The following is a 25,036-nucleotide window of genomic DNA, read 5'->3' as shown; positions in this document are numbered from 1 at the left end:
GTCAATATGAGGATACCAACATCTGCGTTACTAACATCATCCAAACTAACAAGAAAAGAACTCAAAAAGGAATAATGTTTACATCTATCCTCTATAACTGCGAGCGCCAAGTTAGGAAATGTCGTCTTTGTCGTCTATGGTGATAGGACATTGCTCTCTATGTAGCATCTCTCTTCAGCGACGGTGCCTTTATATTATATACGTCTTTCAATCTCGAGATATAAACACGTATGCAATATATCTACGAATACTGGTTTATTAATAAATGCATTGTCCTCGCAAATGAACCTGATTCGACGTTTTAAGCTCAACGTATTATGCGTGTGCTATTCGGTGTAGCTACAGGTTTTTTCTCTATCGAGAGAATTCTTTATTTATACCAGTGCAATAAAGCGTAGCCAGCCCGTGATCGATGAGTCGTCCAATGGTTTTCACTGGTGACCTGAATTTCTTAACATACGCGCACGCGGCACCCCACCCTACGTACCTACCGCACCCTACACGCCCGTATTGTGGACTTGTGACTGTTCAGGACTAGTTTATTGTGCGGTGTCAATTCGTGTTATTTTCGTGTTTTGATTCTGGATTTCGATTATCATTATCATTTTCTAAAATTCATTATCACGTACACTAGACGATAATTAAGGAGTCGTCGGTTCGAAGACGCGCGACTCGTAGAAAGATAACCAATTACGACGGTATTCTGAGGACTATCAACAACCGCAACCACAACAACAACAACAACAACAACAGTGGAATGAATCTATTTCATAAAACTGTTTTCTCGTAAATAATCTAAAATTGTCTCACATCGGCAGCGACGCTACGTTGAATTATGACGCACAGAATCTGAGAGAAGTACTAAGGCATCTAAACGGATTAATCTAAATAATGGAAACGAAACATTTTCTCTGGCTGTCATGTTTATTTTGTGAAGCCGTACTGTGCAATTTACAGGTAGGGCCTTATAGATACCTAAGTCAATCGGTAAAAAATGCCATCATTTATTATCATTTTCATCATTAACTTTATTAGTATTCTTATCATTATCATTACCATCAATATTGTAAGGATCTGATTTATCAGAACTATTATATGTATATATCATAATCTATTGTCATTTTCATTAGTTTTCAGGGTTCATCCCCTCTCTGAGTACAGCCTTGTTTGGCTTGGGATGAATCCTTGAATATATTTGTATTCTCTTGACCTCTGTACTGGCCTTTTGTGTCTAAATAAACTTCATTCATTCATTCATTCATTATTTCGTAGACAGAACTTCCTATTCACCTACGTGTTTATATTGAATTTCATTATCACCCACTCACCCATCCCACTGCATCAGGGTTATTTTGAGTATAGCAATATGAAAGATAAAGTCGAAATTGGTGATCATTTTCCTTCCATAATCGTTAAGTTGAACTGGCAATTTACGATCGAAAAATAGAAACAAAATGGAAAATGAATCATTCATTCTGGAGTTCTATATAAAACGGCCTTTATACTAATATGTATGTGAAGGCGTAAACTCTTAATTCAGCCGTTCTGAGTAAAACCGGTCATACAAGGTATTGTCACCGGCCATTAAAAAAACAACTCAATAACGATTAACTTGTACATGTATTGAATGACTGTAATATCTAAGGAATATTTTGATATAGCAGAATGTCTTTATGCGCTGATATATAGAATCGGGTACTTACTGCGGCAAGCAATATTCCTCCAGAATCTGCCAGGAGTCACTAGTGTACGATACCATGTCAACGGTGGAAACTTGAAATTTGTCGATAGTTTTTCAAATTATATGAACTTTAATCCCCAGTTTTTTGCAATGGAAGAATGAAAATCGAGATCAAAGTTAAATATAGCTGCAAAGCAGCGATAACGGGTTTTCTGGATGCATGTGATCGAAAGGAAAAATTAATTACCGGGTATTCGATGGAAAAATAAAATGAGATGATTTGGATATTATCGGAGCAATCCTCATTTTGGTTGAATGGTCTAACCCCAGTAGTCCCGTGATTTGGAAATTCTCGGAGCCCTCCTTTATTTACTTACTAAATGACGTCACAAACTGTTATTTCGCCGGTGCTTGTTGTCTAACAATTTAATTCAATTCTTTTTTTACAGTAACCTAATAAGTAATTTTAAGTTTCAAATAGGATGGAAAGTACATTCAGGCAATCTGTTGGTTCAGAGAGACCGTTATTACAGTATCAATTTATACATTTCGTTTCGAAGCTGTCAGTTGCCGAATCTGAATGAAGATGAATTTCATTTGACGAAATCGGCGGAAAATAAATAGTAATAATAATCAACAGAATTTCAAGAGGGTTTTCGATGAAATTCAGAAAACCCTAATTAATCAGTACCGATTCTCATCGAGTATATACGACAGAGCAGTTGCGCTAATTAACTGGATAGTGAGCCAGAACCTTATTGACAAATACATACAATTTTGCTAAGACTGAGCTAGTTTATGTCGTCAGGTTTCGATTATGATACCGGCCTAGGTTAATACAGAAAATGTAAACTTTGTCTTAACCCATAATTCTCAACTGTAGGATCGGCTTCCTAGAACGGGGACCCGCGACACCAGCTATCACACCAGATGGCGCCAGTCTTTGTCAAAATGAGCCTTTTTGCAATTAAGTCTGAACACTGAATTCTCAGGCTCATATCGTGTCAAAAGTAATTACGTACTGTCGAACCGGGTGGACACTCGATTGCCATGTATGGAATCCTCGATTGGCACAATAATCGATATTCTGACCGTACACTAGTGACACCTGGTGGACCTTTGCTAATGTGTGGAATCCTAAATTGTTACAGTTGCGTTGATTCCCCAAATAATGAGATTATACATGTGAATCGCTCCTACGATAGGTAATAACCATCATATTCCAAAAAGTCGCTCATTTGCTTCTCGATTACAGAATGATTGAAAATGTTATATATCAATTCATACATCTGATTTGCCTATACACAAAAACCCATGAAGGATCAACTTCAGAAAGAAAGGTCACTATGGTTACGTACGTTATCAAACGGCCCAGCGGGCGTAATTTCAATGTAACACATAGAAAATAAATAACATCGCTGAACAGGCAGCAATTTGGCGCTTATAGAATCATTTTTCAGGCATACGAAAAATCAATAGCCGTTTGCAACTCAATCGCTTTTTTCACAATAACGACTGAAGCCACGCGTCGACGCTGTGAATGTGCTTCATATAAATGAGTATGTTTTTAATCATGCTCGGAATTTAGTCATGCAATTTTCCAGCACGTGTTCGTGGTGCCTTTGAACATGATGATTTGAACATGGTTGATTCTGCGACGAACAAAACTAGCGACGTGTTGTGTAGTTATAGCGTCCCGAAGTCCAGTTGGTGATAGCAAGTAGTACGCATTTCTGTTTCGAAGATCTTTCGATTACTGACTGGAAATAGCTTTGTGACGTAATCTGGAGATACAATGATAGTAACGTGCAACATCTGACATCAGAGCAGTGTTCAGGCAATAACACAACACAAATACAGTTACCCTTGTCAACCGAAAGAAAAAAATTATCATCATCCATAATAAGTGGTCAGGTAGTAAATGAAGAATAACCATAGTAATTGAGATAACATTACCAGTACAACCTCATCGATCCCCATATATCATCGCAGTTTCAATTAATTCATGTTATTATATTATGGATAAATTCATACTGTACACTCCTCTCAGATATGTCTCGTAGTAGATATAAAATTAGGTTATTTGCGTGTTGGTAATTGTTTTCTACAAACGATTTCATGCGCTCTACTTCAAATAAGGCCAAACCAAAAAAAAATCCTGTTTCTCGGGTGGGGCAATCACCAAAATGATTTTTCTTTTCATGGAAAAAAAAGTTATTCTAGTTATTTTAAAGTTATTTTAGTTATTCTTCTAACAGTGGGTAGGTCGCCGTAACTAATTTTTACTGGACCAAATCTTTAGTCAGGAATACGATTAACAGCTAGTAGACCATAATAATAAAAGGAAATTCAAGTGTTTGCAGAATTACCTATAAAAAAAAATATTTTGAACATATTTCACAGAATTCCTGGAAAGGTCGCCATCAATGTCCGACTAGGAAAGTTGTCTGAGCATGGCTGCACCATTTCCAAAATGTTTTTTTGATAGTGATCTCGGAGCCGACATCATGATTTGCATTGAAAAGAAAAAAATATTTACCAAAAAGAGAGTTTGGTAGTCGGTCGGCAACATAAGAATCATGAGTATGATGTGAGAACTAGGTGTCTGACAACTTGTAGACATCAGGACTCGCAAACTAACACCTAGTGACATGTTTGCGACGTAAAGCATTTCATGTAGTTAAAGATATGAAATATTATGAACCATTCGATATGACATTGTAGATATATATATATGTATGATTATGAAATATGCAACTTTTATCAGGGTGACAGATTTCTCGAATTCAAATGCTATTCATGATAATTGATCGTGCGGTTTGTGTTTTCAGGTCGTGCGTTTAGAATGCCCGACAGGTAAGACAGAATATTCGAATACGGACAAAAAAACCTCAAAATTCAATCCTATTTTTCATGCCGTAATTCTTCGAGCATATATATGTGAAGAATCATTGCTTCGATAATCTAGAGCTCTCCATGAAATGCCTAGTATGTGTGTGCTTTGAAAGTTTCTAAATATCTGAACGCATTTTTTCGAAGGTTGGGAACTGTTTGGTGATGCGTGTCTGCGATACGTTAATCAGGAGCTGTCGTGGTCTAAAGCTTACTCGAATTGTCAACAGTAAGTATTCCAGTCACGAAAATGTCCCACTTAATATTTTCGATAAGTACAACAGTTTAAGCTTAATCATGTTTAAGCACTATTTCAAGCTTAAATTAAACAAAGGCCAGTTGCTCAAATGTTAATTCTTGTTAACCATAAGGACCCAGTTCCACGGTTGTGAGTTAAATAAAATTAGTTCATTTTCAATAAGTTAACTCTGAGTCAAACCTGAAAAAAACAACCGTCGAACTGGATGGTTAGAGCAATAATTCCACGAAGAACAGTGCTTGGTGGCCCTTTGGGCTGAAGTGGATGCTCGCAAATAAAACAGCCCATATTTTGTTTGTAGAAATGGTGCTATTCTTGCTGAAGTAACGGATTTTCACGATATTCAAAATATTGCTCAATTAGGGCGAAAAATAAATTCTGGTGTCCGTGAGATGTTTATCGGTAAGATTGTTTAAATCCCAGCCAAAGGGTAAAGAAATTAAATATCAAATGGTTGCCTTTAATAGCACCCGGTAATATGTTCAAGAAAGTTGCATTTAAAATAGAGTAGAATTCATCAACATAAAGCTTAAAGCGGATTAATTGAAAATTGTTCATCAGAAGTCTAAACGATTATATTTAAAGGAATGAATCGAATCGCACTGGCAGAAAACAGCGAAGTCGTCGTATTCAACAAAAAATCCCAAACCAAACCAGTATATGAATTTCACTGGGATTCAGGTCAGCCCGACCTGTCGAATACGACTCAATGTTCAGTTGTCCAGTTATCATTAACTAGTCATCAATGGGGATTCTTCCCGGCGAATACATTCCTTTTGGCAATGAAAAGGTGCTCGTATCCGCGCTCGTCTGTTTGCCAACTTAAGGCTTGCTCTTCGGGTAAGTGTCTTCTTATTCTAAAATTGTAAATAGATACCTTAGAATCCGTAGAAAATAAAAACGGAATTGTTTCTAAGATTTCGTTTGATAACAACCGCACACGACCCATTTCCACAGGACGGTGTGAATTAGAGTCAACGCTGTACATGGGCGTTTCATCTATATTGTACCTCTATGGCTGAGGAATTATAAATTATTATTATAAATTATAAATTAATTCACTTTCCACTTATCACTGATAGCCTCACGTCTTACCCAACTGGCCTACTGAGACGATTTACTGATTATTTACTTGTTACTAGGTTTGAGATCGTTTATATATTCTATTTAGATTATGATCGATTTTCGTAAAATGAAATATCTCAATAAGCAATAAACGCATTTTCTTTATTTTCTTTTGTTTATTTATAGGTGAATTTCGCTGTAAGAATGGTAAATGCTTGAGTCAATCGTGGGTTTGCGATGGCCTCGATGATTGTGGAGACGCGAGTGACGAGGCGATCAACTGCACAAGCAAAAGTATGTATCAAACCCCGACACCAGATGGCATGACTAGCAGTCAGTCTTGCGTTGTGGAAATTCCGTAATTTCCAATCAATTTTTAAGTATCCTTTTAAACTACCGTATCCAAATGTTATCATACAAACGCTAACTATTAAATGGACTATTCTTGTTCGGTATGATTCCCCTGGAGAGCGTTGAAGACAACTAGCGAACCTGGTGGATCCTCGCTTGCCACGAGTGGAATCCTCCGTTGCCGCAGTAGCGTTGCAGGAGTGAAGAATATTTTGAGATACGGTTCTCTTTTCCTTTCAGTTCCGATCTGTACCCATGACGTATCGACGCCGACATTCTCCAGTCCGAATCCGTATGAAAGTGGTACAAACTGCCGCTGGAAAATCAAATCTCCAGGCTCTATATTTCTTCAGGTATTGTATACAATAAATATCTGATTCTAAAACCATTCTGAAGTGTCTTTTTAATGGGCCTTATCAGAGGCAGGGTTTTGAGTCGTGGCCGAGTCTTGCGACGCCATCAGGTTCGCATCCCTATCGAGGAAGAATATCGGACTATTAGCGAACCTGGTAGATCTTGAATAACCGCAGTAACGGCACCACTTTCAGTTAAACTTCTCTCATTTCAGTTCGAACGTTTCGAAATGGAAACAGGTATCGACTGGCTCGTCGTGTACACGAAACGCAATAACAGCGCTCCTGAACGCGTCACGACCAGTCTGACCTCCGTCGTTCCGAATACCCCATTTCCCGCCGGACTCGGCGAAATAACCGTATCATTTCACAGCGATAACACGATCAACAAAAAAGGTTTCAAAGCAACTTGGTCTGAAAGTACGTATCTTAACATATTCATATATACCCCGAATAAGGCCATTCATTAAGCAACTGGACAATAGTGCGACAATCTAAAATGATACTTTTCGTTAACATCAATTCTATACTCATATATCATACATCAACCACACCTTCCACCATTAGTTGAATTAACACTGACTTCCACCCGTGCTAACTATAGTTACAAATAAGACGACCCGAGCAGTAAATCTACGATGGATAGTGTTCCTGATGACCACGGCGTTTCGGCTATTGACTAATCAAGGCATCTCACTATACCTAGTAATAATGGCCATCAGATCAATCAACAACCGAAACAACGTTGAGGTCTGACTTTCATAGACTGAAAGTTTACATTATACAAATGTATCTCGTTAATTTTCTGCGGGGTGAGACTTTATTCATCTACCACCTTCCACCGAATGCATTCACATTCACAGATCTCCAATGCAAAATGTCAAAGAAAGATAACGTGGGGATAGAAAATTTGAATGCAACGTCAACGCAACTCAATGCCACTTATACCGCTGCCAGCTGCAGTGCAGGGTGTCTTAATAGTTTCGATTGTGTGGCCGTCATCGTCGCCGGTTCATATTGTTACACGATCGCCGAATTCACAGCGGTTGTAAAGAAAGACGGATCTTCTTACTACGGAAAGACGTGTCCTTCAGTGTCTGGATCAAAAGGTAGATAGTGACGTGCGTGTCGCACGTGGACTTAGTGAGATATTGTATGCCGTGAAACTCAAATTCCGTAAAAAGTCTAAAAGCGAAATCAAAGGATTTCAAAGAGACAAAGAGACACCGAATGCCCCTAATATGCCCTGAATATTCTGTTATAGTTTACTTATTTGCACTTGATCTGCAAATCCTTGTAAAATAAAAAATGCTAACAAGAATATAAGCTTCGACGATACCCTTATCGTCATCTTCAGGAATGCTGAATTACTTCGTATCAGTATACCTGGAGATTATTTTTAGGATATTGCTGAAACATCGAATATAGGAAACATTTTTACCTCATTTTATCTTTGATGTGGGACTCTATATTATGTATGAATCGTGAGTTTATTTAGAAATTCAATGTCGTTTTTCTTCATCTTTCTTAATGACACAGAGATTCCGTGGCCTTTTCAAATTTCTACGACAATCGTCGCTGCCGATTCTTGGTCGAGTTTAGCTTCACCGATGTATCCGTTTTTTACGCCTGGAAATATCGTAGCTGACTATTACAGCTACTCAATCGTCGCAAATGCGCCCGAGGCGTATCTCAATCTAGAGGTGGGTGTAAATGATCGGTTTTTATTGGTATCAGATTTAACTTAACCTTCACGGCTGAAGAGAACTTTAATAACTTCTTACTATTGGGATTCTGAGATCCCTCGAAAGGTTACCCCATTTAATTCAACACGAATCTCCAACCTGACGTTGTATGATTGAAGAAGTCATGGTATCATTATGTTTCAGAAAGCTATTCCCAAATGTCATTAAATCAGGATACTCTTTTGAATGGTTACTTCCAGGCACTTTCGCGATCGCATTTTTCGCGCTTCGTGAGGTGTCTCCCATGAAGCCATCGATGTTTCCTCAACTAATTACTTTTACCACGCTATTTTCTTATGTTTTCATATTTTTTTCGCAGGTTGCTGATGCCGATGTCGATGGACCACACGCTTACCTAGAGATTTTCGACGGCAAAACAGACGTGGCAAAAAGAATTGTTAAACTTCAGTCGCGAAATCTCAGAAAGTTGCTGTTCAGGACAACCTGGCGATTCGCTTTTATTCGTTTGAAGGTCGCCTCACAAAATAGTTTCCAGACAAGAGGATTCGTCTTACACTATAAACAATGTAAAGATCGTAGCGTGTTATTGGAACACATTAAGCCGTAAAATGAATTGTGTAATTGCATGATTTCGTTACTTGAGAAAATGATTTAACTCTCTTTCAAAAACAGTTACTCTTTCTTCTTGCAGTTGATTTAGAATGCCCGGCGAACAAGTCGAAAGGATGGATGATAGCACGTGGACAGTTCCTGAAGACGTCTGGAATCCTCGATAATTCTACCGTGGCCAACTTGACCGATTGTCAGAATCGCTGCAGCGCCTTCCAGAAATGTCTGGCGTTAAACTTTAACGATGCTACGCAATTGTGCGAACTTTTATCCGATTGGAGGCGGACGGTTTTAGCCACGCGATACCAGCCGGCTGTCAACCAGACCTACTCCGAGTTTCTGTGCTCAGCAGGTTCGGTTCTATTCTATTAAAAGTTGGTATTATAGTAATACGTCTAATTGTGCTTCTTGTACAATTAGCCTGGAAATTTGTAGTTCTTGTACATGACAAATATCTTCAAGGGAAGTTCAGATGCCCTAAGTTGATTGGTACACCGAACGTATATCCCTAACAGCGTATTAGTAATCTAGTACTCAGCGCTAACGACGTACACCTAGCTTTGGGGGCATTGAGGACCAGTGTCTTGCACCGGGGTACTACAAAACATGGATTGGGTTCGAACCCATGGCACATGGAATACCAAAGATGAATGCTCTTACCACTCACCCACACGACTATCTTTAAGCCAGTTTTTTTTTCTTTTAAAGATTGAAATATATTCATAGAGATAATGGCTTCATTTCAGATTGCCCGAAGCTATCGTTGAACGAAAATACGGTTGTTAAGCCGAACGATGGTCCACACCCGTACAGGTTCGAAGTTTCTGTGACCTGCAAGCCGGGTTACCATTTCGCTACGACTCGTTACAACGAAACGAGCACGATTCAAGGCTCGTGTCTCTACGGTGGAATATGGTCTTTCCAAAATTCGCCGCCATCTTGTCAGCGTAAGTAAATATCGAATACGAGAACGAAAACCAAAGTGGAAAAGGTCAAATCACATCAATCGAAAAGGGGACAATAGTAGAATGTGTTTTCTTAGACGCGAATGATTGATTATAAACCCCAGTATTTACAAAGATTACAATAAAGGAAACGACCTGGAATTTCAGTTTTGTCGGGTGCAAATTAAGTCTACAAACAAGGGCATAAGGCGCGTTAATTGAGCAAATTGGGAAAGGAAGTTGTTAAAGGAGGACAGACGGTTCGATTGATACGACAACATGTTCGTTCTTTTAGCGAAACCTTGCGGCGAAATAGGTGTTATACAAAACGGCTACGTGAAAAGTTCCACGGGAACGGTTTACGGCAAAAACGCTTCGATAGCCTGTAACGCCGGCTACCGCCTCAGTGGTGGTGACGTCATTCGATGTCTAGACAACCAAACGTGGTCGATTTCCCCAACTTGCGAAGGTAAGGCGCAGTTTCTCGACGAAAACTATACTGATTTGTACATGCTATACGATATGCGGAGACAGAAGATATTCAACTTCATTTAAGTTCGGGTCGATGCTTTTTGCCATACGTCACAATAATCGGTCCGGGCGTCAACAAAGACAACATGTGTTCGAATCCCGATTTCCGTGGAATTATTCTATAAACAGCTCATTCACCAAAGTAAAAACGATTATCCTAGCGTATGGCAAAAGTATCAACCAATTGTCAGTAAATGACAGCTCCAGAACATGAGAGTAGATTAGCAATCGGGCACCACGTCTTGAATCTACCGCTTTCTCGTTCTAAATTGAACGCGAGTTCTTATCCAAACCGATTCTAACTTTTTAAGCAAACAAATGTTCAGCACCGACGCATTTGGCACCAAACGTGCGCCAAACATCCCCGAATGCCACGGCAGTTGGTGACGTCGTCGAATATGAATGCGACCCCGGTTACGAAGTGAGTAACGGCGCGGTAAAAATCGTCTGCCGCATGGATGGCAATTGGTCCGCGGCGCCACCTACCTGTCAAAGTATGTACCACGATTCAACCGTTCCACGGATTTGAATTCGAATTACTTGATTCAAAAAATGGCGTAAAGATTTCTTTTCAAAAAAGTACGATCGCTAGTTGTAACATTTCGAGTTCTTACCATTTGCTATATATCTATGTATAGGGAAGTTATGCGGTCCAGTGGACGTACCAGACGCTACCGTTAAACCACTAGCGCAATCATACCAATACGAAGACAGCGTCGAGATCGTTTGCAAAACCGGATACGAACTGAAAACAAACCAAACTAACGCTACCTGTCTGAGTAACCAGACCTGGACGCAAATACCGACTTGCGGAGGTAAATCGAATCGAATGCTTTCACCGATTTACAGCGGTGGTCAGGATTGAGAAAGGCCCCCTTCGCCAGTTTTACAAAAAAAGTTTGAATCAAAAATCAACATTAGTTCATTTCCGATGTTCGATCTGTTAAACTGTTAAGTTAGTTCGGCCGTGTCCCCCCCCCCTCACCTAAATGAATGTACAGGTTGCATTTTCATAGAGGATAATTTCCGACATTTAAAATATTCATTTAGATGTAAACGAATGCAAGCAACAAAGCGCACGATGCGATCAGATATGTGAGAACACTGTCGGTGCGTACACGTGCGCTTGTAAGACCGGTTACAAACTTGTCGGCTCGCGCAACTGCACAGGTAAGCGTATTGTCTCATACAGCAATTCAAACATGCCGATATTCCAGATCTCATCAGATCTTTCGAAATTTCCATCAAAACATATCCTTGATTGAAATCATCTTCGCTAGATATCAACGAATGTCAAGCCGGAATGATTCGTTGTGATAGATCGAACGGAATATGCACTAACTCCCAGGGTGGTTATACCTGCGGCTGTAAGGATGGATACGTTCTGTACGACTCGAACGGTACGAGTGGATTCGTGATCCCCGCTTCGGAAACTGGTCTGAGAGCCGGCGACACGTATCACATTAACCACACCTGCGTCAGTAAGTTTAAATTACGAAACTCAAGGCGGGCGCTGACTGGCCTTGCGAATACTAGTGACGCGACCTACGCAACCTACTTTCACCGTGACTGAGACTAGTCACATGCCGTCGCAGCTGTCGACCAACGAGCTGGTTTGCAACAAATTACGATCACGTCGCTTGGCAAACATTAGCGAGTTGACCTACCCACGCCTTAATGATTAGTTTCCTCAAAGCAAACTGCTCATTTTCAATAACTTCAACGTGATTGTGATTATATTATGATAAGCTATGTAAGAAAGGCCAATGAAACGAATATGAAGAGACGGTATAGTGATGACCTTCTCAAACTGGGCCGAGAAAATTCAGACAATGATTTCTTTTTTCAACGATCAGGAATCCAGTTCAAAATAACTGAGTTTGAATCTAAAGAAATAATTATATCTATTCGAATCAAGAGTCATTTCATCGGCTCTGTATAGATTACATCTTATTTTTATATGATTATTCTTAGAGAGGTTGTGCAATGATAGCGGTGTATTGACGATCACAAATGGTCGAGCACTGACCACGAGAAAAGTCTTCCACTTCGGAGACGCTATCGATTTTATGTGCGACATCGGGTTCAATCTATCAGGAGCATCGACGATCACATGCAACTCGAACGGCACCTGGACTTCATCGCCCCCGACATGCACAGGTAACGCCGAAATTCACTTATTCAATTTTTGCATCAAAAATGCAATGTCACACCACACACATTTTGTAAACAAATATATTTATATAGAAACGCGAAAGGTTCATTTTTCATCATATCTCGTCATCTTGTAATGTAAAAGTCGAAATGTTCATATATTACTAATCATTAATGTCCTTTCGTTACATCTATTGGCACTCTCATGTGTAGTGAGGAACACCATTCCACTTGCTATGCCCCTAGGTGGCGTACATAAAGAAAGGGAAATACGATAGTAATATAAGAATTTTCAATTAGCTAAGATCCAGGACCCAGTTCCACAGTTGTGAGTTAGAGTTAACTCTGAGTTAAAATTAGTTCATTTTCAATGAGTTAACTCAGGGTCAAATCTTAACTCAGAACTGTGGAACTGGACCCAGATGTTCAACTTCCCACATCTTAGATTAGATAACACACAACCTGGTGAATCTTCACCTAACGCAAGTTAGTTGTCTCTATTGCCGCAAGGGTTGTTGTCCTACTGCACACTAGCGCGACACCTGGCAAATCCTCGATTGTCAGAATCCTTCCTCGTCGTTCAACGTTCAATTGACAATAGACTACTGAATTATGATCTATTTTTTTCTAATTTAGCTATCAAGTGTAATCCCGTATTGCTGTCTGGTTTGAAGTATCCACCGACCCCGAGTACTTCCAGCCCGGTCGGTTACACGGAGACAGTTACCTATAACTGTACTGACGGCCGACCCGATGTAGTCGAACTAGAACGCAGATGTCTTTACGATCCGAAAAGAAATACGTACGAGCTGATGGGAAATAATTTGACGTGTCCCGGTAAGGTTTGGCTGAGTAATTAAGAATACCAGATACAGGGTGTTACTCAATTACGGAGGAATATTATCTCAAAAATGGCGTTTTGTGTCCTGGCCTGGACAAGGCTAGCACAGTGGACTAGGGTCATACCCAAGGAAATCCTTACATCTCTGAGATACAATATGTTGCATTGTGAAAGCTTAACGCTTCAAAAGTTTTTAGATTGAGATGAAAATCCTTTTTTGATTTGGAAAGAAGCTCTGCCTTCCTGTAAAGGCACTAAAAATCTAATTGCCCAATATACCAAATACTGGACTCGAATCTGAGTTTTTTTTTCTCGAAATTCCTGGATAAATGTGTTGTTATGAAAATCTGAATACTTCGATTGATTGTTTCAGTAATTGACTGCGGAAAGCCAGAACAAACTGACGTCGAAGGAGCAAAGCTTTTCGATTACAATTCGACTTTATACGGCTCGACGTTTGATGTCGCTTGTGAAAATCTGATGACGTTGCGTGGAAACACAAGTATACTCGGCAACAATACCGTCTCCTGTGGACAGGATGGGAACTGGGACTTCGGCAGTTTACGATGCATAGGTATGGTATTCTTTGTGATAGAACGCATACTATGTTGAAACTCTGCTAACTCAACATTACTCGGTAACGTTGGAACTGTGAACAATTTATTGAGTCATGAAAGTGAACTCACCAAGTTGAGAATCAGAAATCGAACATTTGCCAGTAGTTTTAGTATCAACTTAAGCAGTTTGCCAAGTTGATGACCGACGCTGTTTGTCTTTAGACTAGTCATTAAACCAACTTAGTTTCATTACATACCCAACAACTTAAGACTGATTTGGACTAAATTCGATGCCACTTTTGGATTTGATTGTCATGATTGTTTAACTGGTCCCGTTCTAAATTGTTCAAATCAAACATATGAACTGAATTCACAACGAAAAGAAATAAACTCGATGCTTCAAGCCATTTTTCACCAGTCTTTAATTTCCATACGTTTGTTTTTATAGGCATTAATTGCAAAGATCCGGGAACTGAGGCCGGTACCGTACAGCTAGTTACGAGTTCCGGGTATAAAATCGGTAGCAACGTATCCTACACGTGTAAACGCGATGGATACACGATCGATGGACCGTCCAGCATTAAGTGCGTTGTGATTGGTTCAGACGTCGATTGGTCCGGATCGCCGCCAACGTGCATAGGTAAAACAATGAAACTTACGAGTTTATCCACGCCTGGAAAAATAACATTTTCTTAATGGCGAAATAACAGGAGTAAGATAAATTGAAATATTTTGATACCAATTCTCAACCATGGCGTAATTGATATTGTCATATAAATGATATTGTCATTTCAGATACGCAGTTGCCCAATATAACTTGCCCGGCTTCGGTAACTGTGTTTCAGTACGAAACGGTCGACATAGAAAAACCAATCCCTACCGACAACACCGGAATAAAGTCGCTCGAAATCTACCCGCCCGGTTTCATCTTAAACTCGACGACAGTCAGCTCTGACCTGACCCTAGTGTTCACAGCGACTGACTTCGCCGATAACAAAGCGAATTGCAGCGTTTCTGTTACTGTGAAGCAACGTACGTATATTTCATATTGTCTCAATTTGCCAAAATATTAAAAGAGTTATTCATAGCTTAGCTATAGCCAAGAGCGCCAAGAGCCAAGGAAACTTTAGTTTCCCGTGCCTCTCACAATATAGAATCAAAATGTGCCCATTATTGCCAAAATGCAAAAAGCACCATACACCAATCCCACCCACATAGTTGTTTCAAAACGAATTTGTTTCCAATAATTTTACCGTAGAGTAAAAACTACTGTGAAACTGGATCTATTTTTAATTATAAAAATACGGAATCTTCGAAAATCGCGCTAGAAATTCACTTCTTCATCTCTGATTTAATTATACCGTTTTGCAGGACAAGTATCTACTGTGCCCACGATCAAATGTCCGAAGTCTTATTACAAGTACTCGTCGCTAGCACCGTCTAACGAAAGCTTGTCGAGAGAATTCTCCGCTAACGCATCGTCGGATAGTAACGTGACGTACAGCCCGGAGGACGTGTTGATCGACGGATATTACAACGTGCAGACGATCACGGCTACAGCCGCGAATTCAGTCGGTAGCGCTTCGTGTCGTTACCAGGTTTACACTTACCGTGAGTAAAACCGTGATGACAACAACATAACTTGATATTTATTGACGCCTTGAAGAATACTATGTATAAATCTTGCTTCATAACGTCGACAATGAATTAATGAACGACAATATTAAAATAATGCAGATAAATCTGATTGATCACAGATAATTTTAGACATGATACATATTCTGTTTGTTGAATATACACATTTCCATCATTTCGTGTTTCAAGTTTTCCCCTTTTTCCATGAGAAATTTTATTCAGTAGTAGAGTCAGAAATACTTTTTCTCATTTTTGCCCTGGAAATCTGAAAATGTGGCTGATGAAAATCCGTCATTCAAGTTATTATTAAAAAGCTACTCTGTTATTAACCTTTCAGCGGAGAAGTGCAACGATCGTTATCTGAGGACTCCGATAAATGGCAATAAAACCTGTACGAAACTCGGTACTGGATACACGTGTAATCTGACGTGTAATCCTAATCACGTGTTCATCACTGAAAATAAAACCAGTCTTCAATATACGTGTTCGAATAACCAGTCATCCTGGACTCCATCTGATGTCGTACCCGACTGTTCACGTGAGTACGGATTATTGAAAATCACTAGGACCCGGTACCATAGTTCTAAATCAGACCCAGGGTTAATTATTCGTAACTAATCTAAACTCATCGAAACTTACTCCAGTTCTCAGTCGATCCGAGAACCAGGTTACTCAGTTTCTCTTTAGAAAGATTTGGTTTGATTTTTTTTCTATTTTGAGTGCCTTATACAAACCTTCCATACCTGCCGGGAACGAAGCAGGGTTTGATTTTAAAATCTGAAATCGAATGACACGTATACGTATTTGTGTGACTAGCGTTGGAATTTACAGAACTTTTTGTTTAAATCGAAGTACATAAATTCGGTTCTGGTGCATTCAAACAATCCTCTAACCAGTCTGAACCGGCAAGCGACTGATTGGGGTTAATTTTGTTGGGTGCGTAATTCATTGTTCATTAATCGAAATTCTGAAGATTATTTTAGCCCAACTGTGGCGTTATATCTTCCGATCAGGACCCAGTTCTATGGTAACCGCGGTTGAAATCCGTCCCTAGTAGAGTTAAAACATGTGAAAATAATGAAGTAGCGCAAATTGGTATCAAACATCACAAAATCTTCACGTTAGATATCATCATCAGTTATGCTTGTATTCAAAACGCATCGCCAGTTGTCCAGACTGCGATGATCGAACGTTTTTTTTTTCGTTTACTAATGAAAATAATTCATTCGTTCTCCGTTCCAGTGAAGGATCTGGCTGGAATTGTCTCCGATCACGAGTGGATATACTTGAATACTCCGACACCGTTCAATCAAACGTGCATGCCTAAATTACAAACAGCCATGGACGACTTTTTCAAGAAAAAGTCAGCCGAACATAGCGTGGATTGCAATATTTGGGGAAAAGTAGCCGTTTCGGTCAGCGGCAAGTTAGTGTACCCGGGACCGTCACCCTATACCGTAAGTATAACCACACCCGGACCTTTAAGGTCATTATTTTCCACCACCGAGCAAGTTTATACATTCCGTAATTAGGGATTTTTTACTTACAAGTGAGGCTCCTTTCAATAGAATTTTACTTTATCGCTAAGTTTTTGCGCGCATGTATGGTCAAGTTCAGTATTTCATATTTTGTAAATGCTTTATATTGTAGGACAAGGTATCCGTAATTATTCGGTTATCTATCAAATCCCAAACTGGAAACCAAAAACATGAAGCCAAATGTAAAGAGCTGCTGGAGATAATTTTGGGTCTTCACGTGCCTAGCGATCCGAGTACGAAATTTGACATCAACACGAACCGCCACTTCAAAAACGTATCGACCCTCAAGGTCGACGGATGTCCGGCCTTGAGCAACGTTACGAACGCGATTGTCAACTCTACGATTCCTTGTAATCCGAACCAGATTCATTTCATCGAAAATAGTCAAAATTACTGCGGTAAGACTGATAATCTGTAAAAACTTCGATTCAAAAAGAACTTCAAAATTAGTCTTATCCATAGTCTTAACTATAGCAGATAATAAAAAATAGTTCCACACTCAAGAAAGTGGAAGCGTCCTAGGACATATTTTGGAGAAAGACATTCTACTTGAAAAGGTTCAGTCCAATAGGGTTTGTTGTAGGGAACCAAGATCCTAATGACGTAAAGCAAGATAAAAATAAAAAAAGACTGAATCAATTTTATCTTCTAACAAAATGAGTCCCGCACCCGCTGTATAGCGCATTTTCCATAGTTTAAAGGTCTATATTTGTTTCTATGCAGTGAATTGTCCGGCTGGTACGTACCTATCGAACGGGTCGTGTTTGCCATGCGGTAAAGGAACCTATCAGGATAGTAGCGGAATGATGTTATGTAAACTATGCGATGCGGGTAAATCTACTCACTACACGATGAGTCGGTCGAGGGACGACTGCATAGGTACGATTTCAGTTCAATTTGTGTATTCATCATAATCAACGCAACACGATTATCAATGAAACAAAGATAAATGAGGCGATAGCAAATCGAATGAATGAGATTTTTCTCATTTCAGATACTTGTGACAAATATTCGATGTATTCGCAAACGAATCTACCGCCTTGTTTCCCGTGCCCGGAAAATACGGTGTTTTTGAATGGTAGTTGTACACAATGCAAGGGAAATCAAAGGACTCTCGGAACTGGAAAATGTCTCGGTTAGTATATTCCAAAAGAAATCTCGTCGGGCCGGATCTAGGGAAATTGGAAGGGATGGGTGTTTCTTAAGGTCACGAGCAGGGGAGCACCGAGTTGACCTCCCCATTCTCCTGATCAGGAAATTCTGAACAATGCACAATTTCGTTGATTAGTTTGAGTGTCGCGTTTGCAGATTAACTGTCTGCAAAATGGACAACCTCAGTAGGAGGGTAATGGTCCGGGTCCTGGCACTCATTTCTTGATTCGCCCACGCTAGTCACTTTATCTTTGCGGGGTCTCTCAATCTCGTATCTATTCGGCGTATCCCTTACAAACCCACCACACCTGCCGGGAACGGAATAGGAGTTTGGCATAAGTCTTCAGGACGTAAAATTTATCATGGCCTTTTTACAAAGGTGATTGGAACATTAAGAATTCTTTTCAAAATTCAAGAATAATGAAGTACAGGTAGATATAGCAATACAGAGTTAAATCTTCAAAATAATTCTTTAAAAATAATTCGATAAAATTACGATGAGAATGGCTTTAGTTCGTAGATTCTCGGGATTGTATCTATTAACTGTTAAGTAGAAATTCCGTAACTTATTTTCCAATGACACACTTTTAGATCCGTGTCCAGCTGGAGAATTCTCCTATAACGGCTATCAACTGTGCGCTAAATGCCCGAAGAACTATTTTTCCGCGCAAGTCGGAAGTTTGACGTGTTTGGAGTGCGATAAAGGAAATATGACCGATGGCCCGGGCAGCTCAGGGTGTATCAACGCAGGTAAGCGAACAATCGAGCTTCCACCATTTTAAACTTTGAACCAGTATCCTCGAAATCAACCTTTATTCGTGGATATAAATATTGTGTGATTTCATTCCTTATTAATGCAGAAGCCAGGCTCTGTAACAACAACAGTACAGCTTGTGAAAATGGAGGCCGATGTATCGTCCCGCTTCACGACGCAATATGTACATGCTTACCAGGTAAGTGGCGGATGTATTGAACAGGTTTGATATCAACCGTCAATTGTATGTATAATTAATCAATATAAACGTAGCATACCACGATAAATGAATTTTAATCTTTTAAATTTGTATATAATTGTGATCCTATTTAAACGTAGACAATGAAAATATCTGATTTCCCTCTACAAAAGTTGTCGAACCAAGTTTGACGAATTCGCGGAACATATCGGTATTTTCGGGTAGAAAAATTAATGGCGCGATGTGTGTTTTATTCGAAGGTTTTGCCGGACGATTTTGCCAGAAAAACGTCAGTAAATGCGACTCGAACCCGTGTTATAACGGTGGTAACTGTACGGGAGGTGAAGGATCTGATAATTACACCTGTAACTGTCTACAAGGTAACGGTCTTTTTATACAGTCGAGGTTGCGACAACGTAATGAGGCCATCCACGCACGCGACGTCTCTAATGTAAATCATGGTCAAGTCTCTCTCTGTCGTATTAATAGTGTATATAACTAACGGCAAAATTCCTCGCGAAAAACGCACTCGGCATCAAGGAAATAACGTTTTTAATGAACTAATAATCAAGGCTTAGATTTATAATTATGAAGTAGAATTTTGAGTATCTTACAGTAATTTTTGTAGAACATACGTAGGACTTCAAAAAACATAATCGAACATCTAGTCTAAAGTCAAGCACTTTACCTCGGGGGCTGGTTCATCGATGGTTCAAGAGGTGTTTTCAAATAGCCAAATAGCCGTATTGCACCGGTTCACGGAGGAACCTATCAACTGTTCATGTGATGCTGCAAAAAATCACGAAGATACATGTACGTACATAGACATTAACAAACATTGACTCGATATCGATGTTATACAGGATTCACCGGAAACCAGTGTGAAGAACCGCCGATCTTCTGCGCTGCGGATACTTGTAAAAGCGGAGGGATGTGTCAGAATCTCGACAGTGGCTTCAAATGTTTCTGCCAGCCACCGCTAGGAGGAGACACGTAAGTAAAAACTTGTGGAAATACCCTTATTGATCTTATTACTCGATCCCCTAAAGATCTTGCAGTATTTTGTAAGAAACTAATCAAAGAATTGCATTTGTCCACCGAATATTAATATTTTTACTGTCGTATTTTATTTGAATCTATTTCTCTGTATATGTTAATAGCCCTTAGTTACTCTGTAATTTCTGTTTGTTGATTTTAAAAAGTTAATCGTGCTATCAAAGTCGTCATTTTTCTACCGTGTTATCAAATCGATAGATTTTGTGTTGTCCCTCTAATACCTGTAATGGGTTTGAGTGTAAATAAAGTGGATAGATAAGAAAGTTAATGAAATAAAGAAAGATATGCCCTCCTTTAAAAACTGGCCGCCTCAAAAAGCCCATATGGCATCATTAAATTCACTTCGAATGACTGGATCTATATTGTCTTGTGCACTTTTTAAAGCCTCTATCAAAAATTGAATACCGTTTTGATGTCAGACGTGGTTAAGGGGCAGCATCTTGTTTTGAAGAATCTATACCCGCGGTAGTGTAAAGCCATATTCCTTGTCGTTTCAGTTGCGATCGAGCTGTCGACGTGTGTTCACCAAATCCTTGCAACAACAGCGCAATATGTAACAATTCTACGGAAGGTGGAAGATATGTTTGCCAGTGTCCTGATGGATTCACTGGTCGTCACTGCCAGCATGATATAGGTAACTATGTTTAGATCGTGGCTGATTCGGGCCATACTAAAATGAATTTTCTGTACGGCTAGAGGCAAGATAACCGATTTACATTGAACCATTATTTTATTTTCTCGCGCTACAATTCAAAAAGTTCTATTTTTTCACAGACGAATGTGCTTCGAATCCCTGCTTTAACGGCGGTATGTGTAAAACTCCATCCGTAAATAACTATACATGTGACTGTCAACCAGGGTTTACTGGATATAGGTGTCAGAACCGGTCCGATCCGTGTAAGGGTATGAACTGTTCGGCGGCTGGTTCATGCATTGATATATACCAAAACTCGACCACGGAATGTTTGTGCGACCAGGGATTTAAATCATCAGGTATTTATCAAATTACTGCGTCCTCGTAATTCCCAGCAATTACATACCCGGTAATTACTAACACACTTATTCTGGGGAAGGTCTTCGAACGCGTCGCTGGACTTTGTATAGAAGGAATTCGAGTCCAAATTTGTCCACTTACTCGAGAAAATGCGTTTTCTCGTATTTTGTTCAATGTTTATTATATTTGAATTTGCTGAACTTGAAAAAAACTAAGAATTTTTCTCAAAAAAGTGATTTTTTTTTTCATTTATGCTACGTAAACTCTTAGGTACATTGGTAGAGAGGAACTAAGAAAATCCTTAAAAAAACTTTTATTAGATTTTCGATTAAGTAGTAAGAAAATAACCCACATAAAATCAAATTTTTTATTTCTCTGTATCATTCTGTGCATACGAACTTGGTATAAACATGTAAATCATCTCATCAAATATATCCAGGTTCAATAATTAGTATCGTAGAGAAATTAAACTGCAGTTTTTTTCTTCTAATTTCGTTTCTTTCGAATATCCACAGGCAACAGTTGTATCGAACTGAACCCATGTCGCAACCACACGTGCAAAAACAACGGTTTTTGTATATCGGTGTCCGCAACGGAATATACTTGTCAATGCGCGCCGGATTTCGAGGGAAGATTCTGTCAGCATAGCATCGACGAGTGTAAACTGAATCTGTGTCAGAATAACTCTACTTGTAGCGACGGATATCTCGACGTGAATTGTACGTGCCAACCCGGTTTCATCGGTAAGTTTCGATTTGAATACAGAACTCAACATTTAATGTAACTAAATTAAGGTTCCACAATGAATAGCACGCGATGAGATCTTGGACGTTTTAGACGTTTACTATATATATAAAAAACATTATAAGGAGGAATCGTGGTCATTCGCTTTCCTTGTAGTTGGTTATAGATTTGTTGACGAATTGAGATTCCGAGGTCGGCGGCTTTTCAAACTCATTCTCATTCTTACTTAAAAAAAGAAAATTGTCTAAATGTGGAAGTTCAATGAATCCAGTTTGCTGATAAAAGTGACTATTAGTCCGAAATACAAAATAGTCGAATATAATACAGTTGCTTTCATAAATGTCAGCCATCTTGGAAGTAGTTATGTGCTCAATCACGTGGTAACCAGCATCAGTAGCGACATCGTATTAAAAAGATGGGCCTACATGTTCCGGTCATACTCGTCATATTTTGTGAAACTGATTCTTACATCTGCTGTTCTTTTTAAGGTAAATATTGTAATGAAACGTTTGACGAATGCAAGTTGAAGCCGTGCAATGCAACAGGAACGAATTCGTGCACGGGTCTGATCAATGATTATATGTGTAATTGTAAACCGGGATATACCGGCAAGAAATGTGAGGTAGGTGACGACATTTACAACATACTTAGGTTTTTCGAGTTATTTCGTGTGTATATCGATATATCGATGAATATGAATATTTTTGAATTTTATATTGAAAAAATGTGAAGAGTCGAGGATTTTTACAGTGAAAAAATATAAAAAAAAGAAAAAAATGACAATGTGAAAAGATTTAAAAGTTTAAGCTTTATTCTAATAGTATCCCTGATGATGGCTATTAGAATATAGGCGAAACGTTGTTCTGATTAAGTATTTGCTTTAAGTCTATTTCTATATTGTGCAATTTATATATTGTGCGACTTCTTGTCCACCAATATTTTATCTTCCTAAACACCTTCTACGTCACAAGTAAATTCTGTATTTTTTCATAGATCGACATCGACGAATGCGCTTCTAAACCGTGTTATCACGAAGGAATATGTAAGGACGAAGTGAACGGATTTAGATGTATTTGTAAACCCGGCTGGACGGGTCTGCGCTGTCAAAAACCCGTCGACATGTGCCTCAACTCGAGCGTAATAATATGTCCGAATCAGTCGACGTGTGTATCTGGTTTCAACGATACGGTTTGCATGTAAGTCCCGAGTGGTACAGGATTTTATTTCAATGCCAAACATCGCTATAAAGTTCTATTTAAATTTGCGCCGCCAACACATGCCAACTGTATCCATCCCTCAACGCGTTCAGCGGCAATTTCTCTACGGACTGTCTCAAATTTATTGTATCAATTTTCTTAATTTCAGATGTAACAAAAATACATATGGAGATAGGTGTTTGACCCCGCCGTCTATTTGCGAGGTCGCATCCCCTTGTGTGCACGGTGGTAATTGCACGGGCAAACCTCCACAGTGCACTAACTGCCAAACAGGTAAATATAACGATATAGTAACCTTAACAATTCATAACTAACCGATTAAACAAATAATGTTTGATATATTCAGGTTATGACGGACAGTACTGCGATATCAGGATTGACACGGGTATAAACCCATTGAAGGATAATACAACCGTAAGCTGGGCTAAGAAGCAGTGTCCCCCGGGTGAGTTGTGATAGCGCACATTGATAGCGGGGCAGATAAATGATTTTTGGAACAGGGCGCCAACTTGAGATAAAGTGCGTTTTTAAAAATCAGATTCTCTAAATGCTTCGTGCCTTTTGAATACCAAGTGACCTGTTTCCAGTGCTTTAGTTAATTCATAAAGTTTTGCTAAATCAACAACTGAATACGATTTTTACCGATTGTTATCGTTTTTAGGTTTCACGGGCGTTTCTTGTAATGAGACTAGTGTTAAATGTAGAACGGGATCTTGCCCAGTCGGAGCCGAATGTATCTACGACAAGTGGAACGTCTATTGCCTGTGCCCAGCCAGTAGGACAGGACCTATGTGTACAAAAGGTATGGGAAAAAACGAAAACTGGTATTTAGGTGTTGTTTATTTTTTCCCCATTAATCCTTAAGACAATGCACCAAAATAATCCACGGCTTAACAAAAAATGTTCTCCACACGCAGATATGAAGCCCGATTTTGACATATGTTTCTACGGACCCGATAAGGCGACATCTGCCCGACAGTTCATGCCGTTCAGAATTAACAGCTCTCAAATGACGATACACCTCAAAGTAAGATACCTCTATAAAGGCGGTACCGGGACGTTCTTCACGATTTACAATTCGAGGTAACAAAAAATCATCAAAAAAGATTATAATTTCATAAGATTAGAAACACTGAAGTTTGTAAAAGCATATCAATTTAGAATGTTTTAAGTGGGAACGAACTGATCCAGGATTCAATCCCCGAACCTCAATCCTACAGTCGACTTGCTAACGACGGTGCTAAGTCATGGTTACTGCATGCACGCAGACGCCATCTTTCCGTTGGCAGTGTTACTAGCCTAACAAACACGAGATAACTCGCCCTTTGCAGTGAACGGGTTGTACACAACTAATACGATGCGTCGTATAAACCCGACTTTTCACGCAAACTGTCTTTTAACTGTCAATTGCAGGAAAGACGATTTTCACAAAGGATTATTCGGCGGAAAGAAGATATTGACTGTGAACCACGATTCGGTAGTCGTACAAAATAAAACGATTCCGCTCGGAGTTTTACGAACGAACAGAGGAACCTGGAATTCAGTCATAATCCGCATCAATAACGGCAACCTGCGTTTAGCGATATCCGGGGCTAATTTGAATAAAAATACGATACCAGTGGTTTCGTTTGACTTGTAAGTACTGTCGATCATGAATTACGCGATCGCTACGTTCCGAACATTACTTTTAGTTCAGTAGTTGAGTGTATTGCTCTGCCATGTATATCACAAGAAACCCCTCCAAGAAATTAATGACGCGGGTTTGGGAATTTGCTATGAAAAATGTTAGTTCATTGCAACCATT

At 39.4% G+C, this 25,036-nt stretch overlaps 1 protein-coding gene across 1 annotated transcript in view; it reads left to right on the top strand.

Annotated features, from left to right (window-relative positions):
- Positions 1-415: 415 nt before the first annotated feature.
- LOC141903110 (uncharacterized) overlaps positions 416-25,036 on the top strand; it is a 31,096-nt gene continuing 6,475 nt past the window's right edge. Inside the window, exons 1-43 of the mRNA XM_074791077.1 lie at positions 416-957; positions 4,513-4,537; positions 4,721-4,802; positions 5,134-5,234; positions 5,418-5,672; positions 6,084-6,191; positions 6,489-6,601; positions 6,817-7,021; positions 7,465-7,710; positions 8,141-8,304; positions 8,666-8,873; positions 8,999-9,268; positions 9,663-9,863; positions 10,156-10,329; positions 10,703-10,885; positions 11,030-11,206; positions 11,442-11,561; positions 11,672-11,872; positions 12,366-12,551; positions 13,182-13,382; positions 13,760-13,960; positions 14,392-14,583; positions 14,739-14,975; positions 15,315-15,554; positions 15,916-16,116; positions 16,821-17,035; positions 17,229-17,514; positions 17,840-17,995; positions 18,111-18,251; positions 18,860-19,018; positions 19,129-19,221; positions 19,482-19,601; positions 20,085-20,214; positions 20,775-20,911; positions 21,052-21,270; positions 21,787-22,014; positions 22,504-22,637; positions 23,009-23,211; positions 23,381-23,505; positions 23,579-23,677; positions 23,894-24,034; positions 24,150-24,315; positions 24,646-24,867. Coding sequence (XP_074647178.1) covers positions 892-957; positions 4,513-4,537; positions 4,721-4,802; positions 5,134-5,234; positions 5,418-5,672; positions 6,084-6,191; positions 6,489-6,601; positions 6,817-7,021; positions 7,465-7,710; positions 8,141-8,304; positions 8,666-8,873; positions 8,999-9,268; positions 9,663-9,863; positions 10,156-10,329; positions 10,703-10,885; positions 11,030-11,206; positions 11,442-11,561; positions 11,672-11,872; positions 12,366-12,551; positions 13,182-13,382; positions 13,760-13,960; positions 14,392-14,583; positions 14,739-14,975; positions 15,315-15,554; positions 15,916-16,116; positions 16,821-17,035; positions 17,229-17,514; positions 17,840-17,995; positions 18,111-18,251; positions 18,860-19,018; positions 19,129-19,221; positions 19,482-19,601; positions 20,085-20,214; positions 20,775-20,911; positions 21,052-21,270; positions 21,787-22,014; positions 22,504-22,637; positions 23,009-23,211; positions 23,381-23,505; positions 23,579-23,677; positions 23,894-24,034; positions 24,150-24,315; positions 24,646-24,867 — 7,331 coding nt within the window. The 5' untranslated portion in view covers positions 416-891. The remainder of the gene's footprint in view (positions 958-4,512; positions 4,538-4,720; positions 4,803-5,133; positions 5,235-5,417; positions 5,673-6,083; positions 6,192-6,488; positions 6,602-6,816; positions 7,022-7,464; positions 7,711-8,140; positions 8,305-8,665; positions 8,874-8,998; positions 9,269-9,662; positions 9,864-10,155; positions 10,330-10,702; positions 10,886-11,029; positions 11,207-11,441; positions 11,562-11,671; positions 11,873-12,365; positions 12,552-13,181; positions 13,383-13,759; positions 13,961-14,391; positions 14,584-14,738; positions 14,976-15,314; positions 15,555-15,915; positions 16,117-16,820; positions 17,036-17,228; positions 17,515-17,839; positions 17,996-18,110; positions 18,252-18,859; positions 19,019-19,128; positions 19,222-19,481; positions 19,602-20,084; positions 20,215-20,774; positions 20,912-21,051; positions 21,271-21,786; positions 22,015-22,503; positions 22,638-23,008; positions 23,212-23,380; positions 23,506-23,578; positions 23,678-23,893; positions 24,035-24,149; positions 24,316-24,645; positions 24,868-25,036) is intronic.

The sequence above is a fragment of the Tubulanus polymorphus genome, chromosome 4 (genome assembly GCF_964204645.1).
Source record: "Tubulanus polymorphus chromosome 4, tnTubPoly1.2, whole genome shotgun sequence".
Lineage (NCBI taxonomy): Eukaryota > Metazoa > Nemertea > Palaeonemertea > Tubulaniformes > Tubulanidae > Tubulanus > Tubulanus polymorphus.
This window is presented reverse-complemented; position numbering and strand designations above follow the sequence as displayed.